Genomic DNA, 12,619 nt, shown 5'->3' with positions numbered 1-12,619 from the left:
GTTAGGGCCCAGTCCCCAAGAACACATGGAGTTAGGGCCCAGTCCCCAAGAGCACATGGAGTTAGGGCCCAGTCCCCAAGAATACATGGAGTCAGGCCCAGTCCCCAAGAGCACATGGAGTTAGGGCCCAGTCCCTAAGAGCTTATGAAATTAGGGCCCAGACCCCAAGACTATATGGAATTAGGCCCAGTTCCCAAAAGCACAGAAAGAAGTGCAGAGACCAGGCAGTGGAAGTGGCTGCCTCAGGAATGGAAGGGATTTTCTAGTCAGTTGGGGGGATAAAAAGGACCAAAAGGGCAGAAAAGAACTCTAAAATCCTTGTGAAGATCCCATCTCTGGCAAAGTGACCTGAAGGACCATGGAGATGCTTTCTGTAACAGTTTCGCCTCTTGACCCTTGAGAAGACACATGGAGGCTGCCAAGTGGGACAGAACCAGAGTCTGGAGGTTGGGCTTTACTTTTGGCCTTGTCTTACCACCCAACCTTTCTATCCTTTAGTCCTGTGTGCAAAACAAGGACAACACCTGCATTAATGAAAGTTGTGCAAAAAATTAAATGTAAACTGCTCAGCATAGTGCTGAGGCCAAAACTCAATAAAGGGTCACTAAGACTGTGGTCAAAGAGCCCTAGTGGCACAGTGGCTAAAGCGTTTGGCTGCTAAATGAAAGGTCAGCAGTTGGAACCCACCAGCTGCTCTGTGGGAGAAAGACCTGGCAATCTGCTTCCATAAAGATTACAGCCTAGGAAATCCTATGGGGTAGTTCTACTCTGTCCTATAGTGTCTCTGTGAGTCAGAATGGATTCGACCATACCAGGTTTGGTTTGGTTTGGTTGACCTTCCTACAGGGTCTCTATGAGGCAGTGGTTTCAGTATGTGGCTGTGCTACGCAGTGGTTTCAGCACTGCGGCCGCGTCAGGCAGTGGTTTCAGCACTGCGGCCGCGTCAGGCAGTGGTTTCAGCACTGCGGCCGCGTCAGACAGTGGTTGCAGCACTGCGGCCGCGTCAGGCAGTGGTTTCAGCACTGCGGCCGCGTCAGGCAGTGGTTTCAGCACTGCGGCCGCGTCAGGCAGTGGTTTCAGCACTGCGGCCGCGTCAGGCAGTGGTTTCAGTACTGTGGCCGTGTTAGGCAGTGGTATCAGTACTGCGGCCGTGTTAGACAGTGGTTGTTCAGTACTGCAGCCGCGTCAGGCAGTGGTTTCAGTACTGCGGCCGTGTTAGACAGTGGTTGTTTAGTACTGCAGCCGTGTCAGGCAGTGGTTTCAGTACTGCGGCTGTGTTAAGCAGTGGTTTCAGTACTGCAGCCGCGTCAGGCAGTGGTTTCAGTACTGCGGCCGCGTCAGGCAGTGGTTTCAGTACTGCGGCCGTGTTAAGCAGTGGTTTCAGTACTGCGGCCGCGTCAGGCAGTGGTTTCAGTACTGCGGCCGTGTCAGGCAGTGGTTTCAGTACTGCGGCCGTGTTAGACAGTGGTTGTTTAGTACTGCGGCCGCGTCAGGCAGTGGTTTCAGTACTGCGGCCGTGTTAAGCAGTGGTATCAGTACTGCGGCCGTGTTAGGCAGTGGTTTCAGTACTGCGGCCGCGTCAGGCAGTGGTTTCAGTACTGTGGCTGTGTTAGACAGTGGTTTCAGTACTGCAGGCACGTCAGGCAGTGGTTTCAGTACTGCGGCCGTGTTAGACAGTGGTTGTTTAGTACTGCAGCCGTGTCAGGCAGTGGTTTCAGTACTGCGGCTGTGTTAAGCAGTGGTTTCAGTACTGCAGCCGCGTCAGGCAGTGGTTTCAGTACTGCGGCCGCGTCAGGCAGTGGTTTCAGTACTGCGGCCGTGTTAAGCAGTGGTTTCAGTACTGCGGCCGCGTCAGGCAGTGGTTTCAGTACTGCGGCCGTGTCAGGCAGTGGTTTCAGTACTGCGGCCGTGTTAGACAGTGGTTGTTTAGTACTGCGGCCGCGTCAGGCAGTGGTTTCAGTACTGCGGCCGTGTTAAGCAGTGGTATCAGTACTGCGGCCGTGTTAGGCAGTGGTTTCAGTACTGCGGCCGCGTCAGGCAGTGGTTTCAGTACTGTGGCTGTGTTAGACAGTGGTTTCAGTACTGCAGGCACGTCAGGCAGTGGTTTCAGTACTGCGGCCGTGTTAGACAGTGGTTGTTTAGTACTGCAGCCACGTCAGGCAGTGGTTTCAGTACTGCGGCCATGTTAGACAGTGGTTGTTTAGTACTGCAGCCACGTCAGGCAGTGGTTTCAGTACTGCGGCCATGTTAGACAGTGGTTGTTTAGTACTGCAGCCACGTCAGGCAGTGGTTTCAGTACTGCAGGTGCGTCAGGCAGTGGTTTCAGTACTGCGGCCGTGTTAGACAGTGGTTGTTTAGTACTGCAGCCACGTCAGGCAGTGGTTTCAGTACTGCAGCTGCGTCAGGCAGTGGTTTCAGTACTGTGGCCGTGTTAGGCAGTGGTTTCAGTACTGTGGCTGTGTTAAGCAGTGGTTGCTTAGTACTGCAGCCACGTCAGAGAGTGGTTCCAGTACTGCGGTCGCATCAGACAGTGGTTTCAGTACTGTGGCCGTGTTAAGCAGTGGTTTCAGTACTGCGGTCGCATCAGACAGTGGTTTCAGTACTGTGGCCGTGTTAAGCAGTGGTTTCAGTACTGCGGTCGCATCAGACAGTGGTTTCAGTACCGCGGTCGCATCAGACAGTGGTTTCAGTACTGCGGCTGTGTTAGGCAGTGGTTCTTTAGTGCTGCAATCGTGTTAATCACAGCAGCCCAGTCTCTAAGGACTCACCTATGAGCTCCACAATGCTCCCACTCCGGCTCCGACAGCTCGGCTCATCCCTGGCCATAGAGAGCCGCCCGAGGCCACCAGCTGTGGTCAGGGCCTGCAGGAGCTCCGGGGGAGGCGTCCTGAAAATCTGCTGCAGCAGTTCCAGGGCGCCAGTGACAACGTTGTGGTCCGGGTGCTGCGTGTAATGCAGAGTCAGCTCATAAACCTAGATGTAAAAACACAGGTAGTACTGCCATGGGTTACAAATGTCTCCCAGATTTTTACTTGTCTGTTTTTTGGTTTTTTTTTAATTAACTTTTATTGAGCTTCAAGTGAACGTTTACAAATCAAGTCAGTCTGTCACATATTAGTTTATATACACCTTACTCCATACTCCCACTTGCTCTCCCCCTAATGAGTCAGCCCTTCCAGTCTCTCCTTTCGTGACAATTTTGCCAGCTTCCAACCCTCTCTATCCTCCCATCATTCCTCCACACAGGAGATGCCAACACAGTCTCAAGTGACCACCTGATATAATTAGCTCACTCTTCATCAGCATCTCTCTCCTACCCACTGTCCAGTCCCTTTCATGTCTGATGAGTTGTCTTCGGGTATGGTTCCTGTCCTGGGCCAATAGAAGGTTTGGGGACCATGACCGCCGGGATTCCTCTTGTCTCAGTCAGACCATTAAGTCTGGTCTTTTTATGAGAATTTTGGGTCTGCATCCCACTGATCTCCTGCTCCCTCAGGGGTTCTCTGTTGTGCTCCCTGTCAGGGCAGTCATCGGTTGTGGCCGGGCACCATCTAGTTCTTCTGGTCTCAGGATGATGTAAGTCTCTGGCTCACGTGGCCCTTTCTGTCTCTTGGGCTCTTAGTTATCGTGTGACTTGTCTGGTTTTTGACAGACTTTTGCTGGCAATAATTGTGCCTTAACTTTTCCCCAAGAAAGTCTTATCACTTCTAACACTGTGATCACTAGCTTCCACGTTATCCTGTAAATTCCCATGATTTATGCGTTGCAAATTTCTTAAAAATAAACATAGCCCTTCCACCCTGACCCCACACAGCTAGAAATTGTGAACCTAGGCTTCCACCCTGACCCCACACAGCTGGAGGCAGTGAACCTAGGCTTCTGCCCTGACCCCACACAGCTAGAGGCAGTGAACCTAGGCTTCCACCCTGACCCCACACAGCTAGAAATCGTGAGCGTGGCACAGGAGCCCAGGCAGTCCAGCTCCAGAGCCTACTCTCTTAACACTAGAGCATAACGCTTCTCTCCCAAATCAGTCAATTCTTTGAATTTTAATCGTTGTGTAGAAGGACTAGAGGAACCCACGCAACTCCCACCTGGACAAGCTGCTCCGTGGAAGGAGAGACTTCCATTTCTTTGCGCGTCACCCCAAAGCTCCCTTTCAGGCTCATGTCCTTGACCTGCTGCTGCAGCAAGGGCACCAGGTACCTCAAGGTGAGCAGCACGCCCAGGATGAGAAGGGTGGGGTGCTCGTCCTCCACAGGAACCAGCAGGCCTGTAACCACAGCAATAACAGTTCCTCACCTCTGACCCTCTGACCCAGGGCAGGACCCCATCAAAAGGCTGGCAGTGAGGGACAAGCAGGGCACCAACATTACTGTAAAAAACACACAGCATGACGGAACAACCAGGACACAACTAAAGAGAATGCTGACACACTGTGAAAAATGCAACTCATGTCGCTGGACAACTGGTGTAGAGATTGTAGATGGGAACCTCATTTGCTGTGTAAACTTTCACCAAAAACATAATAAAATGTTTTTAAAAAAAATCTATATAGTGTACCTCACTATGTGGCCAGGATCCATGAGTAGCTTGGTGAGGCCCTTTAGAGTAGCTTTACTGTATCTGAAAGGCAGGCAGCTCTCTGGTATCACTTGCCTACACACTCACCTCAGCACTTCTGCTGTTGAGTTCTACAATTCCCCAAACTGTAGGAGAAGCTGTCAGTAGACCCAGGAGCTGGATGGAGAAACACGGGCCCCCTGAGGATAGCCTAAGGCCCCGGGACTCACTGTGCAGAACCACTGCCCTTAGCTATGCAGTTCTGCTACAGAGGGTCAGCCCAGGAAGAGGTGTGGGGCTGTCATCTGGCCATGCCCACTGGCCCAGCTGGGTGTTCCTGTGCTCGGCTGTGTCTGTACTGAGGACAGGGCCTTTTCCTAGTCTCACAAAGACCCCCATGGGCTCAGGGCAGCCCCACATTAGCTTATTCTGCCAGTCAGCAGATGCAAATGGCCTGGCCCAGAAGCCCAGGGAGTGTTTGCTTTCCAAAATTTGCAAAGGCCGGTCTAGAGGAAACAGGACAGTGGCTAACCCACCTGCACGTACCTAAGAGCACATTCAGTAGCCAGCTGTAAAAGTACTGCGTCCTCCTGCAGTGCTGGCAGACGCTCACCGCCGACCCGGCAGCCGTCCGCCGGATGGTTGGTGAGCTGGACTTCAGGTTCGCCATGAAAGCCTTCAGCAGGACCTACATAGGCAAAAATCCAACCAGATATCGTATGGCTCGTAAGGCTTGTCTTGCATCAGAAGCTCTGAATTCTCACAGGGTATGAGCTGTGAACAATTCCAGACTTGCCTACGGTTAAATGGAAGCACTCTGCCTTGGAATACTCAAGGGCCGTGCGTGAGCACAGAGTCTATCTACCCCTCCATAAGCTGTGCTGAGGGCCGCGTGAGCACAGAGTCTATCTATTCCTCCATAAGCTGTGCTGAGAGCCACGTGAGCACAGAGTCTATCTACTCCTCCACAAATTGGGCCGAGGGCCACACAAGCAGAGTCTATCTACCCCTCCATAAGCCGTGCTGAGGGTTGCGTGACCATGGAGTCTATCTACAAATTGGGCTGAGGGCCACACAAGCAGAGTCTATCTACCCCTCCATAAGCTGTGCTGAGGCCCATGTGACCATGGAGTCTATCTACTCCTCCATAGCTGTGCTGAGGGCCGCGTGACCATGGAGTCTATCTACTCCTACATAAGCTGTGCTGAGGGCCGCGTGACCACGGAGTCTATCTACTCCTACATAAGCTGTGCTGAGGGCCGCGTGACCACGGAGTCTGTCTACTCCCACATAAGCTGTGCTGAGGGCCGCGTGACCACGGAGTCTATCTACTCCCACATAAGCTGTGCTGAGGGCCGCGTGACCACGGAGTCTATCTACTCCCACATAAGCTGTGCTGAGGGCCGCGTGACCACGGAGTCTATCTACTCCCACATAAGCTGTGCTGAGGGCTGCGTGACCACGGAGTCCATCTACTCCTACATAAGCTGTGCTGAGAGTTTCGCTCAGCATCGCCGTCCTTGTGTGAGGGAACCCTCAGCTCTAGACAAGGTGGGCCCAGCGTATTCAGGAACGAGGTCAGTAACACAACGCTATGTAAAATAAAGGCAGGCAACAAAAACAAAAAAGAATATCGCTGAGGAGAAAAGAGCACCAGCCAACAACAGCAGTGTCCTGGCCTAAGAGCGGCTGGTGAACATGCTGCTGACGTCAAAAGCGACGCTCTCAGAAAGTCGTATCTGGAAAAAGCCTGGAAACTAGCTGAATAATGACCATATGATACTCAGCACCAGGGCGCTCCCCAGAAACTAGACAGTAAGAGCTTGCCGCTGGCCTCCAGGAGAGCCCAAAGGAATAGGTGCTACAGCGACCATAACAATGGTGATTCATGTCCCAGCAGAGACAACCAAAGGATGGAAAGGACGACATCGCTCTGCACTGGTGTGGTAACTGTTCCCTAAGACCCCACCCCCAGCCTCCTGACTGTGAGCTGGGCCTTTGTGAGCCACCAACTGTGAGCAGAACTCGGAAAGGGCATGCCACTACGTGGGGCCCTCGGTAAGTAAGCTGGCACGTGGATGGTAACTCAGCTTCTCCGGCACACTGTGGGCAGTAAGACCTGGTTCTCAGAGACGCAGCAACTCCTGATAAGTCTTCACGTCAGACTTCCGGAGCCTGCGTGGTGGACGACCAGACCTATGACCACAAGAGCCCCGATGCTGTAGGGCCTCCAGCTCCTCCTCAGGACACCACCTGGCGGACTCAATCAGCTTATCGCCGACAAACTTTTTAGCTGCAAAAAGATACTGGCATCTTAAAGAATTCCTTGGAGTGAAAAATCCACACATGACTGCAAAAGTAGAGTAAGAATCATTCCATACAAGTCCAAAGCACAGTTTCAAACCAGTTCATTCCAGTTCAACCCGCTGCTGAGAATCTGCGTGTCTAACAAATTCTGAGGAAGTTATACAAAACAATCACCTGTGGGTTTTATTAAAATGTAGATTCTGATTTGGTACATCTCGGGTAGAAACGTTAATTCTCAGCAGGGGTTGAATCCAGATGAACCAGTCCAAAGCCCTGGTCCAGACTTCTCAGCACAATGAAAAGCTAAGCACTCTTATGAAAAGCCAGTTCACCGTAAACTTAAATACTCTGGAATATAAATGATAAAATCAAATCTGAGAGATCAAGGGGTCCTTATAAGGTCCAACTCCCCACAGCCCCAAGAAGCCCCCTCTAGAGGGAACTGCCAGACATATACAAACAAAAAAAACCAAACTCTTTGCCATCCAGTCAATTCCGACTCATAAGGATCCTGTAGGACAGAGCAGAACTGCCCATTAGGGTTTCCATGGAGCGCCTGGTGGAATGAAACTGCCAACCTTTAGTTGGCAGCTGAACTCTTAACCACTATGCCACCAGGTTTCCACAGACATACACAGGCCACACAAAAATTTTCCCATAAGGGAGAAGGAAGCATATTATACTTGAGGGCGGATGGCTCCATTTTTAAAAACACGACAACAACAAGCAGTATTCATAACACGCAAGAGCTTTGTAGTCCTGGGTCTAAAACCCACGTGTTCAACTACGATGCTGTTGTTGTTGGTGGGTGCTGTGGAGTTGATTCTGACTCACACCGACCCTATGAACAACAGAATGAAATACTGCCTGGTCCTGCACCATCCTTACAATCATTGTCATACTTGAGCTCATTGTTGCAGCCACTGTGTTAATCCACCTCATTGAGGCTCTTCCTCTTTTCCGCTGACCCTGTACTCTGTCGAGCATGATGTCCTTCTCCAGGGACTGATCCCTCCTGACATCATGTCCAAAGTATGTAAGACACAATCTCACCATCCTTGCTTCTAAGGAGCATTCTGGCCGCACTTCTTCCAAGACAGATTTGTTCGTTCTTTTGCCAGTCCATGGTATATTCAATATTCTCTGCCAACACCACAAATCAAAGACATCAATTCTTCCTTGGTCTTCCTTATTCATTGTCCAGCTTTCACATGCATATGATGCGAATGAAAGTACCATGGCTTGGGTCAGGCTCATCATGGTCTTCAAGGCGACATCTTTGCTGTTCAACACTTTAAAGAAGTCCTTTGCAGCAGATTTACCCAATGCAATGAATCTTTTGATTTCCTGACTGCTGCTTCCATGGCTGTTCACTGTGGATCCAAGTAAAATGAAATCCTTGACAACTTCAGTCTTTCCATTTATCATGATGTTGCTCATTGGTCCAGTTGTGAGGATTTTTGTTTTCTTTATGTTGAGGTGTAATCCATACTGTGGTCTTTGATCTTCATTAGTAAGTGCTTCAAGTCCTTTTCACTTTCAGCAAGCAAGGTTGTGTCATCTGCATAATGCAGGTTGTTAAAGAGTCTTCCTCCAGTCCTGATGCCCCGTTCTTCTTCATATAGTCCAGCTTCTCGTATTATTTGCTCAGCATACAGATTAAATAGGTATGGGGAAAAGATATAACCCTGACGCACACCTTTCCTGACTTTAAACCAATCAGTATCCCCTTGATCTGTCCGAACAGCTGCCTCTTGATCTATGCAAAGGTTCCTCATGAGCACAATTAAGTGTTCTGGAATTCCCATTCTTCACAATGTTATCCATAGTGTGCTATGATCTACACAGTGGAATGCCTTTGCATAGTCAATAAAACACAGGTAAACATCCTTTTGGTACTCTCTGCTTTCAGCCAGGATCCATCTGGCATCAGCAACGATATCCCTGGTTCCACGTCCTCTTCTGAAACCCACCTGAATTTCTGGCAGTTCCCTGTCGATTTACTGCTGCAGCCGTTTTTGAATGATCTTCAGCAGAATTTTGCTTGTGTGTGGTATTAATGATATTGTTCTATAATTTCCACATTCGGTTGGATCATCTTTCTTGGGAATAGGCATAAATACGGATCTCTTCCAGTCAGTTAGCCAGGAAGGTGTCTTCCATATTTTTTGGCATAGACAAGTGAGCACCTCCAGCGCTGCATCTGTCTGTTGAAACTTCTCAATTGATATTCCATCAATTCCTGGAGCCTTGTTTTTCGCCAATGCCTTCAGGGCAGCCTGGACTTCTTCCTTCAGTACCATTGGTTCCTGATCATATGCTACCTCTTGAAATGGTTGAATATCGACTAATTCTTTTTGGTATAATGACTGTGTGTATTCCTTCCATCTTCTTTTGATGCTTCCTGCATCGTTTAATATTTTCCCCATAGAATCCTTCACTATCGCAACTCGAGGCTTGAATTTTTTCTTCAGTTCTTTCAGCTTGAGAAACGCCGAGCGTGTTCTTCCCTTTTGGTTTTCCATCTCCAGCTCTTTGCACATGTCATTATAATACTTTGTCTTCTTGGGCCGCCCTTTGAAATCTTCTGTTCAGTTCTTTTATTTCATCAATTCTTCCTTTTGCTTTAGCTGCTCGACGCTCAAGACCAAGTTTCAGAGTCTCCTCTGACATCCATCTTGGCCTTTTCTTTCTTTCCTGTCTTTTCAGTGACCTCTTGCTTTCTTCATGGATGATGTCCGTGATGTCATTCCACAACTCATCTGGTGTTCGGTCACTAGTGTTCAGTCCATCAAATCTATTCTTGAGATGGTCTCTAAATTCAGGTGGGATATATTCAAGGTCATATTTTGGCTCCTGTGGACTTGCTCTGATTTTCTTCAGTTTCAGCTTGAACTTGCATATGAGCTATTGATGGCGTGTTCCACGGTCGGGCCCCGGCCTTGTTCTGACTGATGATATTGAGCTTTTCCATCGTTCCTTTCCACAGACGCAGTCAATCTGATTTCTGTGTGTTCTATCTGGCAAGGTCCGTGTATATAGTCGCCGTTTATGTTGGTGAAAGAAGGTGTTTGCAATGAAGAAGTCGTTGGTCTTGCAAAATTCTATCATTCGATCCCTGGCATTGTTCTTATCACTAAGGCCGTATTTTCCAACTGCCGATCCTTCGTTTCCAACTTTCGCATTCCAGTTGCCAGTAATTATCAATGCATCTTGATTGCATGTTTGATCAATTTCAGACTGTAGCAGCTGATAAAAATCTTCTATTTCTTCATCTTTGGCCCTAGTGGTTGGTGCATATATTTGAATAATAGTCATATTAACTGTTCTTCCTTGTAGGCATATGGATATTATCCTATCCCTGACAGCGTTGTACTTCAGGATAGATCTTGAAATGTTCTTTTTGATGATGAATGCAACACCATTCCTCTTCGAGTTGTCATTCCCAGCATTGTAGACTATATGCCTGTCCAATTCAAAATGGCCAATAACAGTCCATTTCAGCTCACTAATGCCTGGGATATCAATGTTTATGTGTTCCATTTCATTTTTGATGATTTCCAATTTTCCTTGATTCATACTTTGTACATTCCAGGTTCCAATTATTAAACATTAATGGATGTTTGTAGCTGTTTCTTCTCATTTTGAGTCGTGCCACATCAGTGAATGAAGGTCCCGAAAGCTTTACTCCATCCACGTTATTAAGGTTGACTCTACTTTGAGGAGGCAGCTCTTCCCCAGTCATCTTTTGAATGCCTTCCAACCTGGGGGCTCATCTTTCAGCACTATATCAGACACTGTTCCGCTGCTATTCATAAGGTTTTCGCTGGCTAATGCTTTTCAGAAGTAGACTGCTGGGTCCTTCTTCCTAGTCTGTCTTAGTCTGGAGCCTCAGCTGAATCCATCCTTCATGGGTGACCCTGCTGGTATCTAAATACCAGTGGCACAGCTTCCAGCATCACAGCAACAAGCAAGCCCCCAAAGTACAACAAACTGACACAGTACGACAAAGCTACAATACAATGGACAAACTGGGGCACAGTCATACAATGGAATACTACACAGCTATGAAACCTGCACTAACTCCTAACATGCATACCAGCATAGACGCATCTTACAGACTTAACGTTGTGCAAAAGAAACCAGACAAACTACACGATCCTATGTACACAGAATTCACAGACAGACTGTCTGTGGCATCAGAAGCCAGGGCAGTGGTTACGTTTGAGGAAGAAGGAGGGAGTCATGCCTGGGAGCCGGCATGAGGGGGTTCTGGGGTGCTGGTAACATTCTAGGTCTTGGCCTGGGTGGCAGTTATAAGGGTAAGTTCATTTTGTGATCATTCATCAAGGGGTACATTCATGATTTATATACCTCCTGTATGTATATTATACGTCAATTAAAAGAAAAGTCAGTGCTCTAGTGGGTCTCATCGACTTGGAGCTGACAGAGCCTTCGACCTGCAGCTTCTGACAGTAATCCGGAGAACGAGACTACACCACAGGTTGGGAGACTTCTGAGCACGCGTGCTGGAATGAACGCGTGAACCTCCGCTACCCAGAAACCCCACCACCATCATGTAAAGCAGTTTTACAAAAATAAACCCTCAAAGGACAAAGACAGGGCAGGGATGACAGTAGGCAGAGGTGTCAACAAAACTGTGGAAGCTGGAAAGTAAACTAGCAGGAACTGAGTCGTCAGCACACAGAAAGACACTCAAACCCCAGTGTTCTGGGGGAATGGGAGGAGAAGCATGAGGGCTAGCCAACAAAAAACAAGCTTATTCAAGCCAGAGAGCTCCCAGAAAACTCCAGATTTGGCGGCCCCAGGTACATTTGAAGGTGGAGTGGGGATGGAAACGGCTGCTGGCCTCACTGCTCCTTGTGCAAACTCCCAACCACTCAACCCCAAATGTCCTCTCCCATTCAAGGCAGCCCAGGGAGTGTCCTCTCACTCCCAGCAAAGACTGGGAGGGACAATCTCTAGAGAGGCTTGCACAGCTGAGAACAGATGTGAGACACTTTCAGAAAACAGATAAACTAAGGAGAAGTCTGCATTCTGAATAACGAGCCTGCCGACTCCCATTTATGCTAAGGTCCCAGGACGTATGTGGCCAAGCTTATGCCTCCAGTAAGGAGAATTCTTCTCTAAGGATGCTGACTGGCTCATGAGAAAAAGCTTTACGGATACGGACATTTAAAGGATCCAGCAAGAAGAGAGCAGGCTCACCATCCCCAGGCAGCTCATCCGATGACAGGGTTTGCCCACACACTAGCTTCCGATTAACATTTTAGTATCTCACTCACACTAAATGGACAGCCTCTGACAAAAACAAAAAGACCAGAACGAAGAGAAGAGAGAAAGCCAAAAGCAAACAAAAGAAGGTGTCAAGAAACTGTAATCGATATTCTCAGGAAGGTAAGACACCTGCTTCATGAAACAAGAACAGGACGCCATAAAATACAAACATCTTGAAAACAAGAGCAAGCTCTTAGAAATCCAGAACGTAACAGCAGGAACAAAAACTGAATAGAAGGGTTCGAGGTGGACACCTTGTAAAAAGTAGAGAAAACGAAGGGAAAAATAGAAGACAACAAAAATGTGAGTCAATCCAGGAAGGCCGATATCTAACAAATGTTAGAAAGAGAGAGAAAATAAAGAGGAGGAAACTGTCCAAGATTTACTAACGTTATGCAGAACTAAAGAATGCCAAGTTCCCAAATCATAAAACCTACCAAGTACCTGGCAT

The 12,619-nt window shown here is 48.5% G+C and overlaps 1 protein-coding gene across 10 annotated transcripts in view; it reads right to left on the bottom strand.

Annotated features, from left to right (window-relative positions):
- HTT (huntingtin) overlaps window positions 1-12,619 on the bottom strand; it is a 193,592-nt gene that overhangs the window by 124,602 nt on the left and 56,371 nt on the right. For all 10 annotated transcript variants that reach the window (XM_003411334.4, XM_064286172.1, XM_064286170.1 and 7 more), the window contains exons 7-9: window positions 5,110-5,251; window positions 4,095-4,273; window positions 2,769-2,973 (exon numbers count right to left, since the gene is read on the bottom strand). In XM_003411334.4, coding sequence (XP_003411382.2) covers window positions 2,769-2,973; window positions 4,095-4,273; window positions 5,110-5,251 — 526 coding nt within the window. The remainder of the gene's footprint in view (window positions 1-2,768; window positions 2,974-4,094; window positions 4,274-5,109; window positions 5,252-12,619) is intronic.

The sequence above is a fragment of the Loxodonta africana genome, chromosome 5 (genome assembly GCF_030014295.1).
Source record: "Loxodonta africana isolate mLoxAfr1 chromosome 5, mLoxAfr1.hap2, whole genome shotgun sequence".
Taxonomy (NCBI): Eukaryota; Metazoa; Chordata; class Mammalia; order Proboscidea; family Elephantidae; genus Loxodonta; species Loxodonta africana.
The sequence above is the reverse complement of the archived record's forward strand: the minus strand, read 5'-3'. Positions and strand labels throughout refer to the sequence as shown.